The following is a 25174-nucleotide window of genomic DNA, read 5'->3' as shown; positions in this document are numbered from 1 at the left end:
TGAATAAATATTTATTTGAAATTGTTTTATGTATATGTATAAAACTGGATTTTATTTGCTAATATATATAATTTATAATTTGATTAGCAAATTAAATCCATACTTTTATATGTAACCCACATATATATTTTTATACATATAACAAATATATCTTTAACAAAAAATATAACAACTATATCTGTGGCTACCTATCAGGGATGGGTATAATACAGGAAGGCATATTGATATGGGTGTGGTTGCCCAACTGTATACAGTTGTAAAAATTCTTTGAACTATATACTTTAGTTTTGTGTAACGTAGCCAGTTAAGAGTCTAGCATCACTTGCTTATCTGTCTGTCCTAGAACCTGTGGTGTCTCAGGTTTTTCTGATGAAAAGAAATTGAGCTCTCCAAAAATAATGAGTAGGTTTCATTGTATTAGTTAAAAATAATACTAGAGGAACATAAATTTAGAATATCCTGTGAAGGACAATGCACCTTAAAAGTTTTCAGAATCTCAGACATGCTGGAGATCAAACACAACATGCCATTCTTCATTGCAGCTCTTTTGAATGAACTATTTAAAATAATATCTTTCAATACTATCTGCCAATGTTTCCTTCAAATTTCTAATACTTAAATATACTGTTATATTTTTCTCAGTCTGAGGGAAAAGGCCATACCAATGCTGGAGATGCAATATATGAGGTGGTGAGTCTACAGCGAGAGTCTGACAAGGAGGAACCAGTCACTCCTACTAGTGGAGGGGGTCCAATGTCACCCCAGGATGATGAAGCAGAAGAGGGTAAGAAGTTGGACTTACTCAGTTTCTTCTGTCTGTATAGCTGCTTTACTTACAGTCTTCAAAGGAGGTGTGTGTGTTGCGGGGAGAAGTGGAGGTTATTCCTAACCTCTGTTACCCTTAGGCTAGATTCTACAAGATGCAGAAAAGAATTTGGTTCATTTGGTTCCTAAGTTGCATAGTCCCCAGTGCCACTTATGCAACTATTTAAATTTGACAGCATCACTTGGCTGTTGTTTTCTATTTTATTTTAATTATTTTTATTTTGTATTTTTTTGAGATGAAGTCTCGCCTGTCACCCAGGTTGGAGTGCAGTGGAAAACCTTGGCTCACTGCAACCTCTGCCTCCTGGGTTCAAACAATTCTCCTGCCTCAGCCTCCTGAGTAGCTGGATACAGGTGTGTGCCACCACGCTTGGCTAATTTTTTTGTATTTTTAGTAGAGACAGGGTTTCGCCATGTTGGCCAGGCTTGTCTCGAACTCCTGACCTCAAGTAATCTGCCCACCTCAGCCTCCCAAAGTTCTGGAATTACAGGCATGAGCCACTGCACCTGGTCTCAATTATTTTTGAAGTGTCTAATGAGAAGTTTCAAATGATCTCATGTGATTTTAGAATTTTTATGTTTGTTACGTCATGTCCTATTTCTCATTTGACATTATTCAGTTCTTGTTTTTTGTTGTTGCTGCACCCCTTACCACTACTTTTTTTGGAAATAGTGGGGTATCTGCTCTATTTGCTACTTGATTGCTGCTGAGAGATAACTGACCTCACAAAAGGCACACATCATTTGACTCTGTGCTCAATACTGTTTTTATAGAAACTAGAACTAAATGACAGATGTTTACTTTAAGACCTTGTATCATGTGCTTCTAGGGTATGGTTTATTAATAGTAAATTTCTTGATTTGTATTACCATTGAAAAAAGCATCTTAGAATTCTCAGTCTTCTGTATGAAACTATTTTTTTCTTTGATTGCCATAACCATAATTATTTTTAGCTATTATTTATTTAGTGCTTACTATATTCTAAGAACATTCCAGGTATTACAAATATGTTACCTTATTTGAGTCTTACAATCCTGTGAATACTCTTATTAACTTGGTTTTAAGGATGAGAAACTGAGACAGAGAGCGCATAATCACTTGCTAAGCTCACTCAGTTCAAAGTGGCAAAGCTGAGATCTCAGTCCAGGCTATCTGACTTTAAGATTTGTACTTGTAACTATGGCATTATTCTGTCAAGTTAGCCAGTTGATTAAAACATAAAAACAATTCACTTTTAAAACTAAGGTAAAATTCACATAACATGAAATTAACTATTTAAACATGGACAATTCAGTGGCGTTTTAGTACATTCACAATTTTGGGCAATCATCACCTCTATCTAGTTCTTAAACATTTTCGTCATCCAAGAGGAAATATTATACCCATTAAGCAGTCACTCCCTGTTCTCCCCTTTCCATTCCCCCGGCAGCCACTAATCTGCTTTCTATCTCTGTGGCTTTACCTATTTTGCATAATTCATATAAATGGAATCATGCAAAATGTGACTTTTTGTGTCTGGCTTCTTTAGCATAATGTTTTTTGAGCATTTTGTTTCATCTACATTGATACGTGATGTAGCAGGTGCCAGTATTTCATTCCTTTTTATGACTGAATAATAATTAATTATTTAGATAAAACACATTTTGTTTATCCATTTATCTTTCAATGGACACTGGTTGATTCTGTATTTGGGCTATTGTGAATAATGCTGCAGTGCACATGGGAGTGCATCTGTCTCTTTGACATACTGGTTTCATTTCCTTTGGATATATATGCAGTAGTAGGATTGCTAGATTATATGGTAGTTCTATTTTTAATTTTTTGAGGAACGACCATACTGTTTTTCATAATGGCTGTACCAATTTGTATTTCTACCAATAGTGTTCAAGGGTTCCCTTTACTCCACATCCTTGGGAACACTTACTTTTGCTTTTTGATAATAGCCATTTTAACAGGTGTGAGATGATATCTCATTGTGGTTGTGATTTCCATTTCCCTTATGATTAGTGATGTTGAGTACCTTTACATACACCTGTTAGTCATTTGCATGTCTTCTTTTGAGAAATGTCTTGTAGGTCCCCTGTCCCTTTAGAGAAATTTTTTTTTTTTTTGCTATTGAGTTGTGTGAATTTCACATATATATGTGTATATGTGTATGTATGTATATATGTATACAGGCAATATACATATCTATACATATATACACATATACATATATTGCATATCTGTTATAAGATATGTGATTTGTAAATATTTTCTCCCATTCTGTAGGTTGCCCTTTCATGCTGTTGATTGTTTCTTTTGTTTTGCACATGTTTTTTAGTTTGACGTAATCCCATTTATCTATCTTTGCTTTTGTTGCTTATGCTTTTGGGGTTGTATCCAAAAAACCATTGCCCAAACCAGTGTCATGGAGCTGGTCCCCTTTGTTTTTTTCTAGTAGTTTAAGTCTTTAATCCATTTTTAGTTTATTTTTATGTATGGTGGTGTGAGATAAAAGTCTAATCTCTAATTTCATTCTTCTGCATGTTGTGGATATCCAGTTTTTCCAAAACCATTTATTTGAAGAGACTGTTCTTTCCCCATTGTATGGTCTTGGCACCTTTGTTGAATGTCAGTTGGCTCTAAACACATGGAATTATTTCTGTTCTCTTTATCCCATTGGTCTATATGCCTATTTTTCATGCTGATCTCATGTTGTTTTGGTTACTTTAGCATTGCAGTAGATTTTGAAGTCAGATAGTGTAATGCTTCCAGCTTTGTTCTTTTTGCTCAAGATTGCTTCACCTATTTGGGATCCTTTTGGCTCTGTATGAAAATTTAGGATTTTTTTTTTCTATTACTATGAAGAATGTCTTTGGAATTTTGTTAGGGATTGCGTTGTGATCTGTAGATTGCTTTGAGTAGTATAGACATTTTAAACATATTAATTCTTCCAATTCATGTACACAGTATATCACTCCATTTACTTGTATCTTAAATTTCTGTCATCGATGTTTTATAGTTTTCAGTGGAGAGATCTTTCACCTCATGGGTTAAATTTATTTCTAAGTATTTATCTTTTGTAGCTATTGTAAATGGGATTTAAAAAATTAGTTTTCAGATAGTTTGCTGTTACTCTGTAGGAATGCTACTGATTTTTGTATCCTGCAACTTTACTGAATTTATGTATTAATGCTAACAGTTTTTTTATGGAGTCTTTAGGGTTTGCTATAAATAAGATCATGTCATCTGCAAACCAGGACAATTTGATTTTTTCTCCAGTTTGTATGCCTTTTATTTCTTTCTCTTCCTAATTGCTTTGGTCAGGGCTCAGTACTATTTTGAATAGGAGCGGCAAGAGTAGGCATCCTTGTCTTGTTCTGAATCTTAGAGGAAAAGTTTTAACCTTTCCCCATTGAGTATAATGTTAACTGTGGGTTTGTCATATATGGCCTTATTTTATTGAGGTATATCCCTTCTATACTTAATGGGTTGAGAGTTTTTCCCGTGAAAGGATGTTGAATAATGTCAAACGTTTCTTCCGTATCAGTTGAAATTATCATATGATTTTTGTCCTTCATACTGTTCATGTGATGCATTACATTTACACATTTGCATATGTTAACTCATTCTTGCATCTCCTGGATGAATCCCACTTGATCACAATGAATAATCTTTTTAATGTGCTGTTGAGTTTGGTTTTCTAATGTTCTGCTGAGGGTTTTTGCATCTGTGTTCTTCAGAAATATTGGCCTGTAGTTTTCCGTTTTTGCAGTGTCCTTGTCTGTGTCTGGCTTTGATATTAGTGTAATGCTGGCCTCACAAAATGAGATTGGAATTACTCTGTTCTCTTGAATTTTTTGGAAAAGTTTGAGAAGAGTTGGTATTAATTCATCTTTCAGTCTTTGGTAGAATTCAGCAATGGAGCCATCAGGTCCTGGGCTTTCTTTTTTTGTTGGGAGACTGTTTATTATTGATTCAGTGTTATTACTCATTATTGGTTGGGTCAGATTTTCTATTTCTTGATAATTTAATCTTGGTATGTTGTATGTGTCAAGGAATTATTCATGTCTTTTAGGTTGTTTAACTGAATATAATTAACTATAACAGTATTTTATGATTCTTTGTATTTCTGTTGTATCAGTTGAAATGTCTCCTTGGTGTTCAGGAGCATGTTGTTTAATTTCCATTATTTGTGAATTTTCCAAAGTTTTTTCTGTTATTAATTTGTAGTTTTAGACTATTGTGGTTGAAAAAGATACTTGATTCTATTTCAGTCTTCTTAAATTTGTTAAGACTTGTTTTGTGGCCTAACATATGATCTGTTCTAGAGAATGTTTCATATACAGTTGAGGAGAATGTATATTGTGCAGTTGTTAGATGGAATGTCTCATATATTATTTAGCCTAGAGTGTACTTTAAGTCTGATGTTCCTTTATTGATAATTCTGTCTGGATGATCTGTCCACTGCTGAAAGTGGGTTGTTGAAATCTCTTACTATTTTTGTATTGCAGAATGTGTCTCTTCAGATCTATTAATATCTGCTTTATATATAGGTACTTTGATGTTGAGTGCATATATTTACAATTATCATAGTTTCTTGCTGAATTGACCTTTTATTATATAATCACCTTCTTTGTTTCTTCAAATTTTTTTTAATTTTAATTTTTGTGGACACATAGTAGGTGTATATATGGGGTACATGAGGTGTTTTGGTAAAGGCATGCAGTGTGAAATAAGCACATCATGGAGAATGGAGTATTTATTCTCTCAAGCATTTATCCTTTGAGTTATAAACAATCCAGTTATACTTTTTAAGTTATTTTGAATTGTACAATTAAGTTATTATTGACTATAATCATCCTGTTGTAGTGTCAAATACTAGATCTTACTCATTCTTTCAATTTTTTTTGTACCTATTAACCATCCCCACCTCCCCCTCCCAACCCATCGCTACTATTCCTAGCCTCTGGTAGCCATCTGTATTAGTCTGTTCTCACACTGCTGTAAGGGTACTACCCAAAATTGGGTAATTTATAAACAAAGGAAGTTTAATTGATTCACAGTTTTGCATGGCTGGGGAGGCCTCAGGAAATTTACAATCATGGCAGAAGGGGAAGCAGGTACTTTCTTCACAAGGTGGCGAGAGAGAGAGAGAGAGAAAAGGGAAGAGCCCTCTTATAAAACCATCAGATCTCATGAGAATTCACTCACTATCATGAGAATAGTATGGGGGAAACTGATTCAGTTTCCCATGATTCAGTCACCTCCCACCAGGTCTGTCCCTCAACAACTGGGGATTACAATTCAAGATGAGATTTGGGTGGGGGATGCAGAGCCTAACCGTATCATCATCCGTCTACTCTCTGTGTCCATGACTTCAATTGTTTTGATTTTTAGATCTAACAAAGAAGTGATAGCATACAATGTTTGTCTTTCTGTGCCTGGCTTATTTCACTTAACATAATGATCTCCAGTCCAATCCATGTTGTTGCAAATGACTGGATCTTTTTTTTATTTTTATGTTTTTGAGATGGAGTTTCACTCTTGTTGCCCAGGCTGGAGTGCAGTGGTGCGATCTCAGCTCACTGCAACCTCCACCTCCCGGATCTAGTGATTCTCCTGCCTCAGCCTTCTGAGTAGCTGGGATTACACGTGCCCACCACCATGCCTGGCTAATTTTTTGTATTTTAGTAGAGACAGGGTTTCGCCGTGTTGGCCAGGCTTGTCTTGAACTCCTGACCTCAGGTGATCCACCCACCTCGGCCTCCCGAAGTGCTGGGATTACAGGCATGAGCCACCGTGCCTCGCTGACAGATGACTGGATCTTATTCTTTTTTATGGTTGAATAGTCCTTTGTTGCATATAAGTACCACATTTTCTTTATGCATTCATCTGTTGATGGACACTTAGGTTGCTTCCAAATCTTAGCTATTGTAAACAGTGTTGCAACAAACACAGGAGTACACCTATCCCTTTGCTACACTGATTTCCTTTCTTGTTGGTATATACCCAGCAGTGGGATTGCTGGATCATATGGTAGCTTAATTTTTAGTTTTTTTTGAGGAACCTCCAAACTGTTTTCTTTAGTGGTTGTACTAATTTACATTTCCACCAGCAGTGTACAAGGGCTATTTTTTCTCTACATCACTAGCATTTGCAATTGCCTGCCTTTTGGATGTAAGCTATTTTAACTGGGATGAGATGATATCTCATTACAGTTTTGATTTGCATTTCCCTGATGATCAAAGATGTTAAGCATCTTTTTCATAGCCTGTTTGCCCTTTCTATGTGTTTTTTTCTTGAGAAATGTCTATTCAGATCTTTTGCCCATGTTTTAATTAGATTATTTGATTTTTTTCCTATAGAGTTGTTTGAGATGTTCCTTTTATATTCTGGTTATTAATCCCTTGTCAGATAGGTAGTTTACAAATATTTTCTCCCAATCTGTGAGTTATCTCTTCACTTTGTTAATTGTATCCTTTGCTGTGCAGAAGTTTTGTAACTTGATATAATCTCATTTGTTCATGTTTGCTTTGGGTGCTTGTGTTTGTGGGGTATTACTCATGAAATTTTTGCCTAGACCAATGTCCTAGAGATTTTCCCCAGTGTTTTTTTGTAATAGTTTCATAGTTTGAAGTCTTATACTTGAGTCTTTAATCCATTTTGTTTTGATTTTTGTATATGGTAAGAGGGGACTAGTTTCATCCCTCTGCATATGGATATTCAGTTTTCCCAGCACCATTTATTGAAGACACTGTTCTTTCTCCAATGTATGTTTTTGGCACCTTTGTCAAAAATGAGTTCACTGTAGATGTATGGATTTATTTCTGGGTTCTCTCTTCAGTTCCATTGGTGTATGTGTCTGTTTTTATGCCTGTTCCATGCTGTTTTGGTTACTATAGCTCTGTCGTATAATTTAAAGTCAGTTGTGATTCTTCAATTTTTTTTTTTCTCTTTGCTTAAGATAGCTTTGGTTATTCTAGGCCTTTTGTGGTTCCATATAAATTTTAGGATTTTTTTTTCTGTTTCTGCAAAGCACGCCATTGGTTTTTTGATAGGGATTGCATTGGATGTGTAGATTGCTTTGGGTAATATGGAGATTTCAGCAATATTGATTCTTCCAATCCATGGGATATTTTTCCATATCACCACATTTGGTGTCCACTTCATTTCTTTCATCAGTGTTTTATAGGTTTCATTATAGAGATCTTTTACTTCTTCGGGTAAGCTCATTCCTAGGTATTTAGTTTCTTTTATGGCCATTATAAATGGGATTATTATTATTATTTTTATTATTATTTTTTTTTTTTTTTTGAGATGGAGTCTCACACTGTCACCCAGGCTGGAGTGCAGTGGTGCGATCTCGGCTCACTGCAAGCTCCGTCTCCTGGGTTCACGCCATTCTCCTGCCTCAGCCTCCTGAGTAGCTGGGACTGCAAGGCGCCTGCCACCATGTCTGGCTAATTTTTTGTATTTTTAGGAGAGACGGGGTTTCACTGTGTTAGCCAGGATGGTCTTGATCTCCCAACCTCGTGATCCGCCCACCTCGGCCTCCCAAAGTGCTGGGATTACAGGCGTGAGCCACCGCGCCTGGCCATAAATGGGATTATTTTTTAAAATTCTTTTCCACATTGTTGACAATTGGCATATGTAAATACTACCAATTTTTGTATTGTAACTTGGTATCCTGCAACTTTACTGAATTTGTTCATGACTTTTAATAGTTTTGTGGTGGAGCCTTTAGGTTTTTCCAAATACAAGATTATATCATCTGCAAACAAGGATAATTTGACTTCTTTCTTTCCAATTTGGATACCCTTTATATCTTTGTCTTGTCTGATTGCTCTAGCTAGGACTTGCAGTACTGTGCTGATTAACAGTGGTAACAGTGCTGATTGCTCTAGCTAGGACTTGCAGTACTATGTTGATTAACAGTGGTGACAGTGCTGATTGCTCTACCTAGGACTTCTGGTACTATGCTGAATAACAGCGGTGATAGTGGGCATCCTGGTTGTGTTCCAGATCTTAGGGGAAAGGCTTTCAGTTTTTCTCCATTCAGTATGGTACTAGCTGTTGGTCTGTCATATATGGCTTTTATTATGTTGAGGTATGTTCCTTCTATCTCAAGCTTTTTTTGAGGGTTTTTATCATGAAAGGATGTTGAATTTTATCAAATGCTTTTTCAGTATCAATTCAAATGACCATAGTTTTTTTCCTTTATTCTGTTGATACGATGTATCACATTGATTGATTTGCATCGCAGGGATAAATCTCAATTGATCATGATGAATGATCTTTCCAATGTATTGTTGAATTTGGTTTGCTGATGATTTTTGCATGAGTATTTATCAGAGATATTGGCCTATAGTTTTCTTCTTCTTTGTTTTTTTTTTTTTTTTTTTTGATGTGTGTTTGTCTGGTTTTGGTATCAAGGTAATACTGGCCTTGTAGAACGAGTCTGGACATTTGGAAGAGTTCCCTCTGCCTCTGTTTTGCAGTAGTTCGATTTGGATTGGTATTAGTTCTTTAAATGTTTGATAGAATTCAACAGTGAAGTCATTGGTTCCTGGGCTTTTCTTTAGTGGGAGACTTCTTATTATTGCTTCAATCTCAGTACTTGTTATTAGTCTATTCAGGTCTTGGATTTCTTCCTGGTTCAATCTTGGTAGGTTTTATGTGTCTAGGAATTTGTTATATTCTTCTAGATTTTCCAATTCATTGGCATATAGTTGCTCATAGTAATTATTAATGACCCTTTGAATTTCTGCCATCTCAGTGATAATGTCTCTGTTTTCATTTCTGATCTTATTTATCTGTATCTTTTTGATTTTTTTTCTTAGTCTGGCTAAAGTTTTGTCAATTTTGCTGAACTTTTCAAGAAACCAGTGGTTTGTTTCATTGATTGTTCATTTTTTTAAGTTTCAATTTATTTCTTCTCTGATCTTTATTAGCTCTTTCCTTCAACTAATTTTGGGTTTGGCTTGCTCCTGCTTTTCTAATTTTTTAAGATGCATCATTAGAATGTTTATTTGAAGTTTTTCCTCTTTTTTGATGTAGACATTTATAGCTATAAAGGTCTCCCTTTGTACTGCTTTTGCTGGATTTTGGTATGTTGTGTTTCCTTAATCATTTATTTCAAGAAATTTTTCAATTTTCTTCTCAATTTCTTCATTGACCCACTGGTCATTCAAGAGCATATTGTTTAATTTCTCTGTGTTTATATAGTTTCCAAAATTCCTCTTTTTAACAATTTCTAGTTTTATTCCACTGTGGTCAGAGAAGACGCTTGATATTATTTCAGTTTTTTTGAATGTTTTAAAACTTGTTTTGTGACCTAAAACATGGTCTGTCCTTGAGAATCATCTGTGTTCTGAGGAAAATAATATGTATTCTGCAGCCGTGGGATGAAATATTCTGTAAATACCTATGAGGTCCATTAGGTCTATGGTGCAGATTAAGTCTGATGTTTCTTTGTTGACTTTTTTGTCTAGAAGGTCTGTCCAGTGCTCACAGTGGGGGGTTGAAGTCTTCAAGTATTATCGTGTTGGCGTTTATCTTTCTCTTTAGCTCTAATGATATTTGCTTTATTTATCTTGGTGTTCCAGTGTTGAGGGCAGATATATTTAAAATTGTTGTATTTCCTTGCTGAATTGATCCCTTTATCATTATATGGCAGCTTTCTTTGTCTCTCATAGTTTTCTGTCTTGAAATCTATTTTTTCACTATAAGTATAGCTATTCCTGCTCTTTTTTGTTTGTTTGTTTGTTTCAGTTGGCATGGAATGTCTTTTTCCTTCTCTTTATTTTTGGTCTATATGTGTCCTTGTAGGTGAAGTTTACTTCTTGTAGGCAACAGATGAATGGGTTTTGCTTTTTCATTCATTCAGCCAGTCTGTGTCTTTTGATTGGAGAGTTCAGTCCATTTACATTCATTGTCATTATTTCTAAGTGAAGATGTACTTCTGCCATTTTGCAATTTGTTTTCTGGTCTTCTTTTCTTTCCTTCCTGTCTTTCTTTAGTGAAGATGATTTTCGCTATTGCTATGATTTCATTTCTTGCCTTTTTTTTTTTTGAGACATGGTTTTGCCATGTTGCCCAGGCTGTAAGATCTTTTCTTTATCTTTAGCCGTTGTGAGTTTGATTATCAAATGCCTTGACATAGTCTTCTTTGGGTTAAATGTGCTTGGTGTTCTATAACCTTCTTGTACTTGAATATTAGTATCTTTCTCTAGGTTTAGGAATCCATTTCAATAAACTTTCTACCCTATCTCTTTCTCTACCTCCTCTTTAAGGCCAATAACACTTAGATTTGCACCTTTGAGACTTTTTTTTAGATCCTGTAGCCATGCTTCATTGTTTCTTATTCTTTTTCTTTTTGGCTTCTCTGACTGTATTTTCATATAACCTGCCTTTAGGCTCACTAATTCTTTCTTCTGCCTCATCAGTTTTGCTGTTAAATGACTCTGATCTGTTCCTTGGCTCCAATTGCATTTTTCAGCTCCAGCATTTCTGCTTAATTAAAAAAAAATTTCAATCTCTGTTATATTTCTATGATAGATTTGTGAATTCCTTCTTTGTGTTATCTTGAATTTCTTTGATTTTTCTCAACACAGCTATTTTGAATTCTCTTTCTGAAGTTTCACATATCTCTGTTTCTTCAGGAGTGGTCCCTGATGTCTTACTGAGTTCATTTGGTGAGGTCATGTTTTCCTGGATGGTGTTGATGCTAGTAGATGTTTTTCAGTGTCTGAGCATCAAAGAGTTAGGTATTTGTTGTAGTTTTCACTGTCTGGGCTTATTAGTACCTGTCCTTCTTGGGAATGCTTTTCAGATATTTGAAAGGACTTGGGTGTTATGATCTAAGCTGTATCTACTTTAGGGGCTAGCTCCTCAAGCTCAGTAATGCTGTGGTTCTTGCAGACTCATAGAGATACTGCCTTGATGGTCTTGGATAAGATCTGGGAGAATTCTCTGGATTACCATGCAGAGACTCTTGTTATCTTTTCTTAGTTTCTCCCAAACAAACAGTCTCTCTGTCTTTGTCCTGAGCCACCTTAATCTGGGGATTGAATGACACAGTTACCCCTGTGGCTGTCACAACTATGACTACACTGAGTCAGACCTGGAGCCAGCACAGCACTGGGTCTTGCCCAAGGCCTGCTGTCACCACTCCCTGGCTGCTGCCTATGTTCACTGAGGCTCTGGAGCTCTACCATCAGCAGGTGGCAAAGCCAGCCATGCCTGTGTCCTTCCCTTTAGGGTGGAGAAGTCCCTCAAACCCCGGGGTTGGAGGTTCAGCGGTGCCATCCAGGAGTCAGGGACCTAAGAATTCTACCTGTTGTTCTGTCATACTGTCCCTGACCTAGCAGTCGAACCACAAGACACAGTCCTTCCCACTGTTCTCTCCACTTTCCAAAGGCAGAGGAACCTCACCCCATAGCCACCACCCACCCAGGCTACGAGGAGTACTGCCAGAGTGCCATAATGTTCCTTTAAGGTCCAAGGGCTCTGAAGTCAGCTTGTGGTGAATGCTTCCTGGCCTACGACTCAGCCTTTAGGGCAGTGGGCTCCCCATTTGGCCAGGGCAGGTTCAGAAGTGCTGTCCAAGAGTCAAGTTCTGGAATCAGGGACTACAAGAGCCCACTTAGTGCTTTGCTTCCCTGTGGCCATGCTAGAACCTAAGGTGCAAGACAAAGTCCCCTTTACTTTTTCCTGTGTTTTTCTCCAGTAGAAGGAGTTTTGCCCTGTAGCCACTACAGCTAGTAATGTGCTGAGTTTTACCTGAAGCCAGCAAGTCTCAGAGGCTCAGCCAAGGCCCTTGATGTAGTACCTGGGTATCATTGCTGGTTATTTCACGTCCAAGGCTCTTCGGATAGCAGGTGATGAACGCTGCTGGGATTGGGTTTTTTCCTTCAAGGCAGTGGGTTCCCTTTTGGCTTAGGGTGTGTCTAGAAATGTTGTCTGGGAGCTACGGCCTGGAATGGGGACCTCATGATTCTTATGGTGCCCTATCTTGCTTTGGCAGAGCTGGTATCCAAGATGTAAGACAAAGTCTTCCCTACTCTTCTTCTCCTCTCCTCCAGTGGAAGGAAGGGTGTCTTTTGGAGCTGTGAGCTATGCAGATTGGAGTTAGGGGAGGGGTGATACTAGCACTCCCTTGGCTGCCCCAGATGGTATCTCAGTATGTCATGTTTCCCCCCAGTCCACTGTCTCTGAGCCTAGTTCATCACTAGGACTAGCCTAAGAGTTGCAGTCCTTATGGTCTAGACTGCCTTTCACATTTACTTGTACATAGCACTGTAGCCCTTGGTGGCAAGGTTTGCAGGAACTCAAATTTGTACTGCTGGAATCAGGGATTTCCCTTTGGCCAGGGCTGGTTTAAAGGCTCCCTCCATGGGCGGTTATCAGCAAGAGTTTGGTCAGGTTTTGCTATCTCCTCTAACAGGACAGCACTAAGTTCAGTGCCCCACACTTGCTGTGTTCTCCCTCCCCCTGTGCCCAGAGATGTTCACCCCACCGTGTCACTGATGCCAGAGGTTGTAGAGGGGTGGTATTGGCAATTCAGGACTGTTTTTTTTTTTCTCTCTCTTCAGTGCCTCTTTCAGCAATAAGAAGTTAAAATCAGGACTATGAGTGCTCACTTGAGTTTTGGTTCTTATGAAGGTTTTTTTTTTTTTTTTTCTGTGTAGATAGTTGTTAAATTGATGTTCTTGCATAGGGGACAATTGGTGGAGCTTTCTATTCCCTATCTTTCTCTGCCTGCCTCTCCCCTTGTCTCTTTTTACACATTTGAACTTAAAAGTCTGTGTTGTCTGATATAAATATAGCTACTCCTGCTCTGCTTTGGTTTTTATTTGCATGGAATAACTTTTTTCTTCACTTCATTTTTAGGTAAAGTGAGTCTTAGGTGAGTTTCAGGTAAACTTTTTTCCTTACAGGTAAAGTGAGTCTCTTGTAGGGAGCTATAATTGGGGTGTTGTGTTTCTGTTTTGCTTTGTTTTTCTTCCATTCAGCCACTCTATGTCTTTTGATTGAAAAACTCAATCCATTTATATTCAAGATATTTATCTTTAGATAACGACTTTCTACTGCCATTTGGTGATTGCTTGCCTGCCTGTCTGTCTGTCTCCCTTCCTCCCTCCCTCCCTCCCTTCCTTCCTGCCTTCCTTCCTTCCTTTTTGTTCCTGTCTTACTCTCTTTCAATCTTCCTTTGTGATTAATAATATTTGTAATGACACACTTTGTTTCCTTACTTTTTATCTTTTATGTATTTGCTATACTTTTGCATTGTGATTACCATGAGGCTTATGAAAAACATCTTATAAAGGCTATTTTAACCTGACAACAGCTTAACTAACTGCATTAAAAAAACTTTATACTTCATCTCTCCTTCCCATATTTACAATTTTTCATACTACAATCTATATGTTTTTAGCCTGTGTATTCTTTAAAAAATTATTATAGCTATTATTGTTTTTAATAGTTTTGTCTTTTAACCTTCATACTGAAGATGTAAGTGATTTACATACTGCCATTACAGTATTTGCATATTTTATATATTTTACATATTTGCATATTTGTACTTTTATCAGAAACTTTTATACTTTTAGATCAGTATGTTTTACACTTTCAAATGTTTTTCTTACTAATTAGCATTCTTTACTTTCAGGTTGAAGAACTCTCTCTAGCATTTCTTGTAAGACAGATCTGGTGACATGATATTCTTTGATTTTTTTTCCATCAGTTTTATAGTTTTCCTCATAGATCATGTACATATTTTATTGGATTAATTTTAAGTACTTCTTGTTAGTAATATGAATGATACTGAGTTTTAAATTCAAAATTTCAATGGCTTATTTGTGGTATGTAGAAAGGCAGCTGACTTCTTGTATATTGACTTTGTATACAGGTAATCTTACTATTCTTGGTTATTAATTCTAGGAAGCTTTTGTTTGTTTTATCAAATCTTTGGAAATTTCTGCATACATCATTATGTCACCTGAAAATAAAGACAGTTTTATTTCCGCCTTCTCAATCTGCATAGCTTTCATTTTATTTTCTAAGTGTCTTATTGCATTTACTAGGACTTCCTGTACAGTGCTTAATAGGAATGGTGAGAGGGGAACATTCTTGTTCTTTTCCTGATCTTAGCAGAAAAGCATCTAGTTACTTACTATTAACATTAAGATGTTAGTTGTAGGTCTTTGTAGGTGTTCTTATCAAAGTGAGGAAGTTCTTTTCTATTCTTAGTCTGCTGGGAGTTTTTTATCATGAATAAGTATTAGATTTTGTTAATTGCTTTTATTGATATGATCTTAGGATTTTTGTTCTTTAGCTGTTGATGTGATAGAGTAATTAATTGATTTTCGAGGGTTCCTCTCTGGTTATTTATTTTGCACTCTCTACTTTCTCATGCCTTGCCATTTTGCTTCATCTGTTCCCTAAATAAAAATCTTGGATCACTATGTTTTTGCATCTTTAATATATAATACATAACAAGTAACTCTTTCCATAAGTGATTCACTGAATAAGTAAAGGCAGGAGCAGCAAAACAGCAAAATAAAAGGCAGTTGAAATAAAAAACCAGTTGAAGTTCCTGCCTTCAGCTTGCTCAGTCTTCAAAAACAGGACATTTGACTGATTTTAGTCTAAAAATTTTGATGTGGGTTTTGATACAGAACCATTGAAAATAAACAGTATGAAGGCATAAATTATATACACTAGAATGAATGTATTTTGAGTGTGTAGTTCACCGAGTTTGAGAAGTGTTATACATCCATATAATCACCACCAGAATTATGATATGAAACATTTTCATCACCCCAGCAACTTTCTCTTATGCCCTTTATTACTCATCCTTTCCCCTCACTTGTGGTTCCTGGCAACCAGTGATCTATTTTCTGTCATTATAGTTTTACCTTTTCTTCAATTTTATATAAATGGAATCACTTAGTACATAGTCTTTTGTATCTGGCTTTACATAGCATAATGCCTTTTAGATTTATCTACATTGTGTTAGCAGTTGGTTCCCTTTTATTGCTGAGTAGCAATCTATTGTATAGATATGCTACAGTTTGTGTAGTCATGAGTTAATGGATATTTCGGTTGTTTCTGGCTACTGGCTACCACGAATAATGAATTTATTACTTTTTTTTTTGGCAAATATATGCTTCCATTTCACTTGGGAAAATACCTATGAATAGGTTCACTGGGTCGAAATTACCAAGCTACTTTTCCATCCTTACCAGCAATAGATGAATCAGTTGCTCTATACCCTTGTTAGCATGTGGCCTTACTCCTTTAAAACAATTTAGCTGTTCTAGTGTGTGTGTGTTGTGGTATATTGTGGTATTAATTTGCATTTCCCTAATGACTCATGTTTTTGTGTATCTTTTCATGTGATTATTTACCATTTGAATATCTTCTTGGTCAAGTGTCTGTTAGAATATATGTAGCTCATTCGTAGATTCTGTTACTTGTCTTACTGATTTATGAGAGTTGTTTATATATATTAGACAAAATTTTTTTATGATGTGTTTTGCACATATTTCATTCTGTTATTTGTTTTCATTTTCTGAAAAATGTCTTTTGAAGAGGAAGTTTAATTTTATGAAGTCTAATTTGTCAATTTCTTTCCTTTATGATTTATATCTTTTGTGTTCTGTCTAATAAACCCTTGCCTAACTCAATGTCACAAAGATTTTTTTCCTTTGCTCCTTTAGATGTTTTATAGTTTAGGTTTTACATATAGGTCTGTTGTCTATTTGTTTTTATGTGTAATTGCAGGTAGTTTTTTGGCTTCAAAAACAGAAAGCATTTATTTTATGGTTTCTGCAGGTTAGGAATTAAGGAGTGGCTTGTCTGGGCAATTCTGGCTAAGAGTTTCTCATGAAGAATCAGATACTGTCTGGGCATGTGGTCACCTGAACTCTTCACTGGGTGGGGCAAGAATCTCCAAAAGGACTCACACATATAGCAGTCAAAATGATGCTGGTTGTTGGAAAGTAACATCAGTTTCTCTTTACGTAAGTTTCTTCAGAGAGGCTACTTGGTTGTCCTTATGATATAATGTCTAGCTTCTACCAGAGAGAGCAACCCAGGAGACCAAGGCGGAAGTTTCAGTGCCTTATATTTCCTAGCCTTGGAATCATACAGTATTACTTACACAGTATTCTGTAGGTCACAGAGTTAAGCCCTTGTTTACATTGTGCAATTCTACTGTATTCTGTGGAAGACTTCCAGGAACACTGATGGGTCATTTCTATCTCAGCTGACATGAATGGGTAAAGAGAAGAGATCACATGCAGGAGATTTTTGGGGCAGATCTAGAAGCTGTGCACATTATTTTCTGCTAAGCAAGAACCACAGGGGCAATTCGGGAATGTAATTGAGCTGTGTGCTCAAGGAGAAGAATAAATAGGTGTGATAAGCATCTACCAGAAAGTTATTTGAAAACAAGATTTCAGGTAATGTCATAGAAAAATGCCATTTTCTTTAGAAATGAAAAATACATGGAACTAGAATTGAGAGAGAATAAAATTAATAAAATGACAGGTGCTACTGAATAAGAATATATTATACACTTCAGTATCATATAATTCGGCCTTTTGCTCTAATTTAGTGAAAAACAGTTATCACTTCTGTCCTACTATGTTTGAAGAAGATAACTGACATGGTTTAAGTATCTGTTTTGTGGCATATATATTAGATACTTAATATACCTAGATTTATATTTTACTCATTTTAGCCCTGAGAAATAACTATTATCATCTGCATATTACATATAAGGAATAAGATTCAAAAAATGTAAGTAAATAGTTTGAGATCATAGGGATAATATACAGAATTCAAATCTATGTGAATCTCACCTGGAAAGCCCATGATTTTTCATGATAAACAAAATAAAGATACTCTCCTTTAAATCACTGAATCTATATAAGTTCACTCTTAATTGCTTAAAAGATAGTATTTTTAGTGTTCCCTTTCCAGATGAGACATTCTAGATCTTATATATTCTTAATATTCTGGATCTGTCTGAAATTGCAGACTTGTGATGGAAAGATATAATTGAATATAATGTGAAAATAGAACATGAAACCGTATCTTCTAAACACTATTGTTTAGGGAGCTTTCATCATATTTGGAAGCATTTTTGCAAAGTGGTTTCAAGCATGCAAATAAACTAGTATGTTATCAAGGAACTCTAGGTATAGAATATTTTAAATTATGTCACCCAGAAGCCACATATACTTCTTTAAAGGACCAGTTGTAGAAAAATCTACAACTGGAAACCAAAATATTCTCTTCAAAATGTCTTTTAGACAACAAATACACCTTTAGTGTTTATACCATGCATTTTATATGATAAATTACTTAATGTTATTAAAAGTTTGAAAAGGTATTTTATGATCCAGTGTTAATTACTTTAGTGGTGAAGAAATTTGAAAGTTGTGCGGATATGCTCTATAATGGAAGAGTTGTTTACTTATGAAAAACAACATTACTAGAAAACTGATAAACTTAGAAGTAAATGGCAAGCCAAATGACCCCACAATTTTGGCATGTTATTAACCTGCAAATTATCCAGAAACATCAACTAGGATCTTAAAATCATGTAGGTGAATCATTGGAAAGTAATTTTTTTTTTTTAGTCTTAGCAGAAAGCTAAATTAGATCAATATTCATTTTTTCTCATGGCCATTTTGACAGTTTTCTTGAAACAGCTGCACTGAAATGACTACTTCAAAATATAAGAAATGAGGGGCAGAAGAGATAGATTCGAGATATTCTGGAGATAAAACTAGTGAGGCTCATAAATGAATTGGATGCTATAGGTGGCAGAAGAAAAGGGAGGAGACAGAATCAAAGGTTATATTCCAATTTTTGGTTTAGGTAACTGGATGATCTTGGTGCCAGCAAATGAGATAGAAACACAGGGGGAGGAAGAGTGGGTTTGGAGGTGGGAGGAAAATATATTCAGTTTTAAATGTTGATGAGTTTGAGTTCACTGTGGAACACTGAAGTGGAACTATTTTTCAGTTATTAGAAATAGTCTTAAACTGTGAGAGAAACTTTACAACTAGAGATATAAAGTCTTGAGAGTCATCAGTATGAAGCAATGAGAATAGGTGAAATTACCTTTGAGGAAAATGTGGGAGAGGTGGGTTAAAAGTAGATGTTAAGACATCACTAACATTTAAGGGGTAGGTTCAGGAATAGAAAGCCCTAGCTAAAGGATCTGCAGAAAAATGATGACAATATGAGAGCCAAGACAGGGATAGACTAAGGGATGGAGATTGTCAAAGAAGAAGTGATCTTCAGTGTTGTCAAAGAAACAGGGAGGTTTAGTAAGATAAAGACCAAAATCTGTTCTTTGGAATTGGTTAGTTGGGGGCGGGGTTATGGAACCTCTGTAAGGCCAATTTTAATAAAATGGGAAAAAAGCCTCCTTGTAGTGCATTGAGGATTGACTAAAGATGAGGAAGGCGAGAACAGTGTTTTAATAACTCTTTTAAGAAATACAAGAAGAGGAAAGAGATTAGATTGAAAATACTGAATTATTTCTGTCCAAGAAAGGACAATTTTAGGGTGCAAAAGACTTGAGCTTCTTTGTGGTTAGAAAGGAAGAACTAAAAATAGAGAGAAGTTCACCCACCCTGCACTTAACCATACAGTTTCCTGACATGCTTCTATGTCTTAGCAACTGCTGTTTACTCTGCTTAGAGTTTTTTTCAACAAAGGCATGTTAATAGTGGTGGAAAGAAAGTAATTTTAGCATAGTGGCAGTTTCTCAGACATCTTTCAAAATATTTTCTATGACCTTTTTACTAGGTTACTCTGGCAAATTTTATTTAAAATGCATTGTGGGTGGAGCAAGATGGTAGAATTTATCTCTCCATTGATAGTACCCCTACAGAAACATCAATTTGCACAACTATCCACATATGAAAGTACCTTCATAAAAGCTAAGGGAACCTGAACATGGAATCAAGGCTGTAAAGCCCCCATGAACTGCAAAGATGAATAAACTGTAGTTGGAAGATAAGAGTATTGGTTCTCTGTGACCAAGATGCCTCTTCCTACAAGCCATTACAGTGCCACATGTGGAAGTTTCTCCTGGACTCATGGTTTCTACACTGGAAAAAATGAGGTGGAGCTGCACATTTGGCTTCCCCACAATCCCGTGTCCTTTCGCAGGAGACTCTTCTGCACTGGCCCATGGGGAGCAACACAAGTCCTGATGGAGCTCAACTATCTGAGGCCAGCTAGGAACAAACAGAAGATGTGGGACTAGCAGCAGCTGGTGTGTGGAACTTGGAGGTGGCTCATCATACCTGCCATAGGAGCTGCACTAAAGAGGCTGTTTATGGGCATCATGCTGCAAGAAGCACATTCCACAGGTCCTCTGGACTTGAGAGCCTGACTGGCTCTCCCACATGGCGTAGGGGTCCTTCGTGGACCTTCCGTGGGTCCATCCTTTGCATCAGTGGTAGAGCCATTGTGAGACTCGTGTCTAACCTGGGCTTAGGATGCCTTCTAGTGCTGAAATAGAATACAGTAGTCAGTTCAGATTCCTAATCAAGCCCACTAAAATAGACTGATCACAAACAAACCTAGACTACAAAGACTAGAATAAATATCTAATTTGTCAATGAGTAAACAGAGACGCATGTCTACAAATAGTAGGAATATCCTAGAAAAAATGGCCTCACCAAAAGGACAAAACAAGGTCCTAACAACTGATCCTAAAACATGTAGATGAATGATCTGGTGGACAAAGAATTCAAAATAGCTCTTTGAGTAAAACTCAGTGAACTTCTAGAAAACAGAGAAATAATTCAGAAATTTATCAGAGAAATTGAGAATCATATAAAAAAATCAAGTGGAAATCCTGGAGTTGAATGATATAATAAACAAAATCAGAAATGCAATAGAGGGCATCGCCAGCAGAATTGATCAAGAAGAAGAAAAATCAGCTCGAAAACAGGCTCTTCAAAACTATATAGCTGGAGGAGCAAAATGAAAAATGGAATTAGAAGGTATGAAAAATCTGATAGGATTTATGGGGCACCATCAGAAGAGCAAATGTGTGTATCATTGATGTTCGAGAGGGACTAGAGTAGGGAAAGGGGATAGAAAGCTTTTTCAAAGAAACAATAAAAGAAAATTTTTGAAAACTGGAAAAATATACAAATATCCAGGTATAAGAAGATTTACCAATCTTCTTATAGATTAACCCAAATAAAACAACTGTAAGACATATTAAAAACAAACTGCCAAAGATCAAAGACAAAGAGTGGATATTGAAAGCAGAAAGAGAAAAGCAAATAACAAATAAGGGAATTCCAATACTCCTGGAAGCAGGCTTCTCAGCAGAAACCTGACAAGTGAGAATGAATGGAATGATATATTCAGAGTGCTGAAGGGAAACAATCAAACAAACAAAAAAACTTGTCAACCAAGAATACTGTACACAGCAAAGCTATTTTTTTTTAAATGAAGGAGATCTGAAGGCATTCTCAAACAAAATCTGAGGGAATTCCCTGTAACCAGATCTGCCTTGCAAGAAAGGTAAAGAGAGTTTGTCAAACTGAAAGAAAAAGATGCTACTGTGTAACATGAAAAAAGTCTGAAGATATAAAACCCATAAGAAAAAGTTAAGTGTCCAGGCAAATTCAGCATACTCTAATGCAGTGATTGTGGGACATAAACTACTTAGGGTTTAACCTTCCTTGTTAAGAAGGGTTAAAAGACAAGACAAAAATAATAGCAGCTATAATAATTTGCTAGGGTATAAGCAGTATAAAAAGATGTAAATTATGATATCAAAAGATAAAATATGGGAGAGCAATGGAGTTAGTGTTTTCTTTTTTGGAATAAAATTATCAGCTTAAAATAATATGTTATAACTATAAGGTGTTTTTTGTAAGTCTCATGGTAACTACAAAACCTGTGATACAATAAAAATAAAAAGTAAGAAATCAAAACATACTGATAGAGAAAACCTCCTACCTGGAAAGGAAGATAGTAAGAAGAAAGGAACAAAGGTTCTGCGAAACAAGCGGAAAACAAGTTGGTAATATGGCAGCATCAAGTCTTTACCTGTTAATAATTAACTTGAGTGTAAATTGGTTAAATTCTTCTTTGAAAAGACACAGAGTGGCTAATGGATAGAAAAATAAGACCTAACTATATGCTGCCCAAAGAGACTCACTTCACCCTTAAGAACATGTATAGACTGAAAATGATGAGTGGGGAAAGGTATTCCAAGCAAATATAAACCAAAAGAAAGCAGAAATTCCTATATTTCTATCTGATAAATGGAATGCAAGTAAAAAATTAGAAAAAGAGACCAACAGGGCCATTTTGTAATGTTAAAGGGGACAGTAGAGCAAAAGGATAAGAGTTGTAAATATATATATACACCCAACATCCGAGCACTTAAATATATAAAGCAAACATTAATAGATCTAATGGAATATATTGGAATACAGTAATAGTAGGGAACTTCATCTCACTTTTAACAGTGGACAGGTCATCCAGACAGAAAATTAACATAGAAAAACTGGATTTAAACTGTGCTGTATACCCAATGGCCCTAACAGACATTTACAGAACATTCTGCCCAACAGCTTCAGAATTCACATTCTTATCAACTGCATATGAAACATTCTCCAGAATAGATCATATCTTAGGCTAAAAAACAAGACTTAACAAATTCAAAAAAAGTGAAATTATATCAAGTGTTTTTTCTGACTATAATAGAATAAAATTTGAAATCAACAACAGGAGGAAGTTTAGAAACTGTACAAATGCATGGAAATTAAACAATATATTCCTGAACAACCAATGAGCCAATGAAAAAAGGGAATTTAAAAAATTTCTTGGCACAGTGGCTCATGCCTGTAATCCTAGCACTTTGGGAGGCTGAGGCGGGTGAATCATTTGAGGTCAGGAGTTCAAGACCAGCCTGGCCAACATGGTGAAATCCAATCTCTACTGAAAGTATAAAAATTAGCTGGGTGTGGTGGCAAGCACCTGTAGTCCCAGCTACTTGAGGCAGGAGAATCACTTGAACTGAGGAGGCGGAAGTTGCAGTGAGCTGAGATTGTGCCACTGCACTCCAGCATGGGTGACAGAGCAAGACTCCGTCTCTAAATAAATAAATAAATAAATAAATAAATAAATAAATAAATGTTTCTTAAGGCAAATGATAATGGAAATGCAATATACCGAAAGAGCAAAAGCAGTCCTTGGAGGGAAGTCTACAGTAATAAATGCCATCATTAAAAAAGAAGAAAGATCTCAAATAAACAGCCTAACTATCCATCTCAAGGAACTGGGAAAACAAGAATGCATCTCAAGGAACTAGGAATACAAATTGAGAGAAGGAAAGAAATAGTAAGGATCAGAGCAAATATAAGTGAAATAAAGACTTAAAAATACAAAAAAACCCCTAGGAAACAAAAATTTATTTTTGAAAAGATAAAATTGACAAACCTTTATGTAGACTAAGAAAATAAAAGAGACTAAGTAAACTTAAAAATGAAAAAGGAATCATTACAACTGATAACCTAGAAATACAGTGGATCATAAGAAACTGCTATGAACAATTATATGCCAACAAGTTGGGTAACCTAGAAGAAATGGATAAGTTTTTGAATGCATACAACCTACCAAGCTTGACTCAAGAAGAAATAGAAAATCTGAACAGACTGATATTGAGTAGCAAGTTTGAAGCAGTAATAATGTCTCCCATCAAAGAAAATTCAAGGACCTGATGGTTTCACTGCTGAATTCTACAAAACATTTGAAGAAGAACTAATACAAATTATTCACAAAATATTCTAAGAAACTGAAAATGAAGGAACTCTTTCAAACCCATTTTATGAGACTAGCATTTTCTTGATTTGAAAACTAAGCAAAGACACAACAAAAGAGAAAACTACAGGCCAGTTTTCCTGATGAGTATAGATGTAAAAACAAAAAAAACTAGCAATAAGGATTCAAAAGCACATTAGAAAGGTAGTTCACCATTATCTTGAAGGATTCAACCGAGGAATGTAAAGATGGTTTAACATAGGCAAATCAGTAAATGTGATACATCACATTAACAGATTGAAGGATAAAACTATGTGGTCATTTCAATTGACACAGAGTGAGCATGTGACAGACTTCATCTTTTTGTGATAAAGCTTCCAGCAAATTATGTTTACAAGGAGTATACCTCAACGTAAACAAGGCTAGATATGATAAAACCATAGCTAACATCATATTAAACAAGGAAAATTTCATAATAAAATTTTTTTTTTAAAAAAAGACTGATTTGAATAATAATAAAACTTTGGTCTCCTGCAAAAAAAAAAAAAAAAGTTGAAAACTTTTTCTCTACTTTCCGGAACAAGATGTGGATGCTCACTTTTACCACTACTATTTGATATAGTATTGGAAATTCTAGTCAGAGCAGTTAAGCAAGAGAAGGAAATAAAAGACACCCAAATTAACAAGGAAGAAATCAAGTTGTCCCTGTTTGCAGACAATATGATTATCTATATAGAAAACCCTAAATAATCCACCAAAAACTCTTAGAACTAATAAACAAATTCAGTAAAGTTGCAGAATACAAAAAGCAACATACAAAAATCAGTGGCATTTCTATACACCAATGGGAAACTATTGGAAAAATCAAGAAAGAAATCCTATTTACAAGTCAGATGCAGTGGCTCATGCCTGTAATTCGAACACTTTGGGAGGCTGAGGCAGGAGGATCTCTTGAAGGCAAGAGTTTGAGACCAGACTGGGCAATGTAAGGAGACCTTTTCTCTACAAAAATAAAAATAAAAAAATTAATGGGGCACAGTAGCACCTACCTGTAGTCCCAGCTACTCAGGAGATTGAGGGAAGAGGATTGCTTGGGCCCAGAAGTTTGGCACTGGAGTGAGTTGTTATTGTGCCACTGCACTCCACCCTGAGTGACAGAGTGAGACTCTGTCTTAAAAAAACAAAAAACAAAAACAAACAAAAAAACACCTACCTAGGAATAAATTTAAGGAAGTGAAAGATCTTTTCATTGAAAATTATAAAACACTGATGAAAGAAATTGAAGATAACATAAATGAATTGAAAGATATATCATGTTCGTGGATGGTAAGAATTAATGTTCTTAAAATGTCTGTACTACCCAAAGCAATCTACAGATTCAGTGCAATTTCTATCAAAGTTCCAATGACATTCTTTACAGAAATAGAAAAAAAAAATTTTAATTCATATGAAGTCACAAAAGACCCTGAATAGGCCAAGTTGAGCAAAAAGAACAAAGCTAGAGACATCATGCTACCTGATTTGAAATCTACTACAAAGGTA

The 25174-nt window shown here is 35.8% G+C and overlaps 1 protein-coding gene across 1 annotated transcript in view; it reads left to right on the top strand.

Annotated features, from left to right (window-relative positions):
- Positions 1–25174, top strand: part of RABGAP1L (RAB GTPase activating protein 1 like) — an 802566-nt gene that overhangs the window by 142324 nt on the left and 635068 nt on the right. The window contains exon 11 of the mRNA XM_025368997.1: positions 643–784. Coding sequence (XP_025224782.1) covers positions 643–784 — 142 coding nt within the window. The remainder of the gene's footprint in view (positions 1–642; positions 785–25174) is intronic.

Source organism: Theropithecus gelada, chromosome 1 (genome assembly GCF_003255815.1).
Source record: "Theropithecus gelada isolate Dixy chromosome 1, Tgel_1.0, whole genome shotgun sequence".
In the NCBI taxonomy this organism is placed as follows: Eukaryota; Metazoa; Chordata; class Mammalia; order Primates; family Cercopithecidae; genus Theropithecus; species Theropithecus gelada.
Note: the sequence above shows the minus strand (reverse complement) of the source record. Positions and strands in the feature narration are given on the sequence as shown.